The sequence below is a fragment of the Alnus glutinosa genome, chromosome 5 (genome assembly GCF_958979055.1).
Source record: "Alnus glutinosa chromosome 5, dhAlnGlut1.1, whole genome shotgun sequence".
Taxonomy (NCBI): domain Eukaryota; kingdom Viridiplantae; phylum Streptophyta; class Magnoliopsida; order Fagales; family Betulaceae; genus Alnus; species Alnus glutinosa.
The window spans coordinates 7,040,430-7,046,608 of NC_084890.1; the positions used below are offsets into that span (position 1 = coordinate 7,040,430).

Sequence of the window (6,179 nt, forward strand, 5' to 3'; positions counted from 1 at the left end):
TAACAATATACTAGAATACAGAGCAGAAAAAATAATAATAATAATAATAATAATTATAATTACCTCGAACCATATTTTCTCAAACAAATCAAAGAAATATCTCATAAACAAAAACCTCAAAAAAGGTTTTGTAGAAATGTATCTTCTAATCTATGCCCAATAATATTGCACAATAGATGAAATACACAGGCTCCTTATTTATAAATTAGATTAGAGACCCTCAATTAAAGTGTACCTTAATTATTCATACCATCAAGGAATAAAAATAAATTCCATTTATCATTCCATAAAAATTCCGTATTTGGAATAAATTAACGTACACCTTAATTTGTGTCTAATTAAACCCTGTGGCATGTGGACCACACTTTAATTATTATGAGATTTGTAAGAGTTTCCACAAACCACAAAATGTTGCTTTAAAGGACTGGACTTACAAACACCAGGCTGCTTGCCAATCCTTACAGTATGAGCAGATTGCTCCAACTTCAATTGCTTCATTTCCAGTTCCACACAAAAGTATATGTTAAAGTCAAAATTACAACTATATGATCATGTGATTGATGATTATGAAGGGTGGGAAGAAAGTAGAGAAAATAAAACTTTTACATTCCTTTTGCTATGTAAATAAAATTGGCATTGCCTATTTATGTATCACACCCACCTTCATGAGAGCAAAATACGCTATGAGTCTATAACCAATTAGCATTATCCCCAATGCAACAACAGATAAACCTTGCTTGTCAAGCCCCACATACTTGACAATAGGAAAGTTCCCCACCAAACAAGGGAGATTTGAAGCACATGGATAGGTGTCATCCGCCTTGTATTGTGACCCCAACAAGAGCTTGTAAATGTGGAGGCTAAGCGATCCATGCTTCATCCAAGATATGAAATTTGACAAATTCTGAACAAAGTACCCACAAGGCAGAAGAAATGCGAGCATGATTACAGATCCCAATGTGATAGCAGATTTCTGATTCATTACCACTGCACCAATTGCAAGCCCAAGGCCTTGAGCTACCAAAACATTTAATAAAACAACAAATAAGGTGTAGAAGAAGTTTATAGTAGTGGCTTTGAGCCCTCCCATCCAATAGGTAATGGTGACAAAGAGAGTTGGGAGGGTGAGCTCCATTGGAAGGTCAGCAACAGTCCTAGCCATAAAGTAAGATGACAACCTATACATGCCAGAAGACCTTTCCTTTATAAGCATCCTGCGCTCACGAGGAAAAATAGAAATTGCCTGTATGAGAGGTTGCAGTCCCCAAAATTGATTATAGAAGAAAAGAAGTCCAACCTACATCAACAACACAAACAACTATTGTAGAAAGCCTTGTGAAGGAAGTATACTCTCTACAATCACACTATTAAAGTCAAGTTGACATTTATAAGGCTCAACTCAAACAAGCTATTGCTTTAAAACAATGCTTAGGTGCATGCACTTGTGTGTATGCTAATACGGTGCATTTACATCATGAGACCGCGACAAAGTGGAACAACCGTGACAAGAAGTTCCTTCTTACCTTAGCTGGATCTCATTGGTGCCAACTTTTTGTAAAGTCAACTGTATCATACGATCTTGTGGTTTGATCTAGATTATAAGATGCTAGCTTCTAAAGCAGATCCCACAGTTCGATTTACGAGCATACCAATTTGTTGGTGCACCTTAGGATCATTTCATTTATGGTTTTATATACATATTCTTACAAACTAAGGGAAAACAACACCATAGATTATATGTTCAAACGAGAAAATGGAAAGAATGCATCTGATACCTGATCTTGTATATTAGCAGGGCCCGATTGCCACCATAGAAAACCTGCAAAGAGTGCAAGGACCAAAACTCGAGCAACTCTGGGGGTTGAAAAGGACTCATGCCTCCTTTCTTTCACACACCTTCTAAGCAACACAAAGAATTGTTGCAACCAAGTCGTGCTCCATTTGCCCAACTTCTTGTCTTCAGAAGCAATCTGAAATTCATTGCCAGAATCCTGAAGCTCTGCTTTCACTTTGTGGGCAAGATTACTCTTATAAGCCGATGCTAAAGCTTTCTTTACAGCTGCTCGATCCTCATGTGAATTGCCATAATATATACCTGTGCATCCATATGATAGTTTACGAAGAGTAATTAACTGATACCATGGACATGAAAACATATATGACGATCATTATTTGCAAGCTAGTTACCAAAAAATTCTGAAGTCTAGATTATGTCCTAAGTTTTCCAATAAACAAACCAAATCTGTCATTTATTACTTTATAGTATCTCTTCTACTAGTTGGATCTTTTAGATTTGAACCTCTCTTTTGTGCTTATGTTCTTAGTAAGGAAATTGGTTTGCTTAAGGGAAAAAAAATTACAGTTCTACTTTTTTGTTATTGTCAAGAACTGAAAATGACATTAAGTGTAACAACTCAAGGAAAGGGCTAACCATTTTCTTAATATGGGATCGGGGAGCTACAAACTCCCTCCCTTCAATCCCCAATGTCCTCCTCAGGGCCACGTCATGTAATGCACCAGTATAACATTAAGTCATTATGTGGCTCTGATACCTATTGTAACGACCTAGAAAAGTCGTAGCCACATCTGTTATATTTATCACCCCCAAAAAGACTAGTCAATTTGAAGTTTCTTTAGAATCATTTATGAAGTCCAGTTTCATCTATTAAATAAGTGATATGAGACTTAAAACTTATGAGTATCTTATAAACCATACAGTACTCCATATAAGATATATATCTTTCTAATATGAGACCGAAGTGTTACATGAATGCCAGCAAGACCAACACTCAACATGCACAAAATCTCATTGAATTCTGAAAGTACAGGCATCTTACCATTTGCAAGATCTAGCAGAAAATCTGAAGGATTCATATCTCTTAATGGAGCATATCCCAAGCTGGAGAAGTACTCCGTGGCCCATTCCCCCTTCCCAAAATAAAGACTACTGCCTTCTGATAACAGTAACACCTTATCAAACATGTAAAATAGCCTACTAGAAGGCTGGTGTATAGTCATCACGACTGTCCGCCCACCTTTAGCCAGTTCCCACAAAGTCAGCACAATTCGCTTAGCCACAGTTGAGTCGAGACCAGTAGTTGGCTCATCAAGAAATACTAGACTTGGATTCATAAGCAGTTCTTGCCCTATACTCACCCTCTTCCTTTCTCCCCCTGAAATCCCTCTAATAATTTTGCCTCCAATAATGGTGTTCTTGCACTTTGTGAGACCAAGTTGATCAATCACGGCTTCGGCCCGCAAAACTTTCTCTTTCTTAGTGAAGCCGCTGGCCGGCAACCGGAGGAGAGCAGTGAATATTAGTGTTTCAGTGACAGAGAGGAAAGGAGAGAATACATCATACTGAGCTACAAATGCAGTGTTTCGCTTCATTGCTGCAGAGAAGGATTTGCCATTGTAGGTTATGCTTCCACTAGTAAGTCTAAGCCGGCGTCCCAAAGCAGTTAGGAGAGTTGTTTTGCCACTGCCAGAAGGGCCTAATATGGCTAACAGTTCACCAGGCAACACGGTGCCATTGATGCCTTTTAAGATCAGTCTCTCCTCTGACTTTATATTCCTTCTGAACCAACCTCCTCCTTTCCTAATTTTGATTTTATGCGCAACATCTTCAAACTGCAACAAGTAAGTGCATTAAATTATAAATTTTCCACTGTCAATTTAAAAATGAATTGTTAAGAATATGTATAAATTAAATGATTAAATATATTTCTTCTTATCAGCTTAGACTTTTGAAACAAATAGTAATTTAAAATACTATCAAAGACAGAGTTCCCAAGTTCAAATCCCGAATCCGTCTTATTTGCTAAACTAGTCTAACAGACGGCAGAGAGAATGCCCAAAATATATGCATGAGGATGAGAAGTATGTTTATGCTGTTTGGCTGTTGTGATTCCGGTACACTGACTGTTATTAATATTTGGGTGCCTGATTTTGGTCATTATCTTAGTCCTCTTTTTTTTTTTTTGAAATAATTATCTTAGTCCTCTTGTGTGCTTGACAGTTGACATGGTGCTGTTGCATGCCAATATACAATTTGCCCACTGTGTAATGAAAGAAGTGTTTTTCTTGAAACTGATGCATCTAGATGCAAAGAGACCATAACATGCATGATAAAAAGCCCAATTCCGAGTAATTAAGTTAATTAGAGAATGAAAGTTGATACGTTCAAATGAACTTTTGTTTTCAATATATACGTTTGAAAAGTAAAAAAAAAAAAACAGACAAACAGACAAAAGGAATCCTGATTCTTCCATTGACGACCAAGTCTCAATCCAAAGAACAAAGTGCTGGCATGGGGAACAGTAATGGACAAAGACAGATGACGACAGGCCAGGGTTGTTGAATACCTTTAAGGTGACACGTAGATTTGCTTTCATAAACGTGCAATTTACTTTTGTCTCGGCTGACTCGGTGTGGGCTTCCATGGTCTCCATCTCAGTTTCCATGTTCGATTTTCTTATTGACTTTTGCTATATAGAACTAATCACTGTCATTACAACAGAAGCTACAAAGAAAGATCTCCCAAAATATATTTTGCGTGTTGTTTGTGGAGTTTCCCATGTTAATAATTAGATAAACAACAAAGCAGAAAGGCAAAAGCCCATCCCAGAAATATGAGAGGGTGGTTCGGGCAGTTGTGCATCTCAGTCCAAAATCTGCCGATCTTGAGGTTCATTTAATAGGTGTGATCGGCAATCTGGTCGATCTGTTCACGTAATCTAACCAGCACCAATTCCATTATGAAATTGCTTCCTCATGTACGGAACAAAGCCGAGTTCAACAAGAAGCCGTTTTTTTTCTTTAATTTTCATGTTTTGAGTTGTTAGAATTAAATTAATTTCACTATTTTTTTTTTTTTTATCGTTGCTTTTAAAATAAGTGGTAATTTTAAATAGTAATAAAGCAAAAGTTCTAAATTTGAATATTATCTCCGTAATTCACCTTTAATTTCATTTGAATATTTCATGTGTTAGCTAGGCCTCACTTATTAAAAAGAATAATTTGAGCTACAAGTGAGTGGAGTATTAAAATATTAATTAAATAATTATATGCACTATTTTCTAGTACGGTAAACTTCTAGAATAAGTATTAATTTAACAAAATTATATATAAAGCTACAAACTTGGCCAATATATATTTTTTTTTTGTCATTATTATTATTATGATGGGATTAGTTTAATTAAGAACAAGGGTTCAAATTTGGAGTTATTAGGACTCAATTTTTCAGTTTTGCACTTTAAGCAGTTGAAGTGCTATTTCGAATAAACCATTTCGGCACTTGTGCTCCTTAATTAAGGCAAAGTAGCCCTAAGCATATTATGTGCACATACATATATAGGCGAATAACTTAAAGCCTAAATAAAAACTTGATCGTATAGTTTGATAAATCATGAATTTTCTTAATTAGAAAAATCACTCCTTGAGTGTTTTTTATTGAAAAACCTGAAAAATACAACAACTCTAGAAGTCAGGCTATGATCTAAAAGGAAAAATTATAAAACAATCCTTATCGCAAGTTTGATCGGTCGAACATTATTTTTGACCAATCCAAAAAAATAAAAAATAAAAAGAAAATCTCTTTCTCGATTGAACGACCTATGATCTAATTATCACTCAAAGCTCTCGGGAGTTTTACATTCTAAAGAGACATCATCACTTCGATCAATCGAAGTACGACCGAACTAGCAATTGAACTTCCCGAACTAGATTTTTGGACTTTAGTTAACGACCTATTTTGACCTAGTAAACGTGAAAATTGAATACAAAGTTGTAGTAATTTGAATAAAATTTCCAACACCGCCAAGTTTTGCTTTCATTCAATGCCTTAATTAGTTACAAGATTTGGTCGTGTTGGTACAGTTTCCGGTATGATGTGAATCTGCACGTTTCTTTGATGTTCTTCACGCTTCTTGATAATTCTGCAAAACAACAAAAACTAGGGACCCTTCCGGGGATCCCGCTCCGATGCCTAAGTTAGCTTCTGTGAGAAAATAATGCTCTATACATAAAAACTGAGTCTTAATTTATACCTGGGGTATGGGCCTATTTATAGGCAAAGAGGTGGAGTCAAACCTGGATTAGGACTCCTGCTCCTTGTTGATCTAGAACTGCTGTCAGAGTTCTAATTAGACTTTAATCATTTATTAGACTTCTAATTGGAT

At 36.1% G+C, this 6,179-nt stretch overlaps 1 protein-coding gene across 1 annotated transcript; it reads right to left on the reverse strand.

Moving 5' to 3' along the window:
- Window positions 1-549: 549 nt before the first annotated feature.
- LOC133868905 (ABC transporter G family member 9-like) lies at window positions 550-4,463 on the reverse strand. Its single transcript, XM_062305903.1, has 4 exons — window positions 4,365-4,463; window positions 2,838-3,630; window positions 1,776-2,095; window positions 550-1,297 (listed from the first exon to the last, which is right to left on the reverse strand). Exons 1-4 carry the CDS (start codon window positions 4,461-4,463, stop codon window positions 641-643), a joined length of 1,869 nt encoding a protein of 622 aa, XP_062161887.1. The 3' UTR covers window positions 550-640.
- Between the last annotated feature and the right edge of the window lie 1,716 nt (window positions 4,464-6,179).

Excerpts from the sequence above, each read along its gene's own strand:
- LOC133868905 (XM_062305903.1), bottom strand. The coding sequence starts at position 4,463 with ATGGAAACTGAGATGGAGACCATGGAAGCCCACACCGAGTCAGCCGAG. Across the intron at positions 3,631-4,364 it reads ATCTACGTGTCACCTTAAAG|TTTGAAGATGTTGCGCATAA; the intron begins GTATTCAACAAC and ends TACTTGTTGCAG. Across the intron at positions 2,096-2,837 it reads TCTGCTAGATCTTGCAAATG|GTATATATTATGGCAATTCA; the intron begins GTAAGATGCCTG and ends ATGGATGCACAG.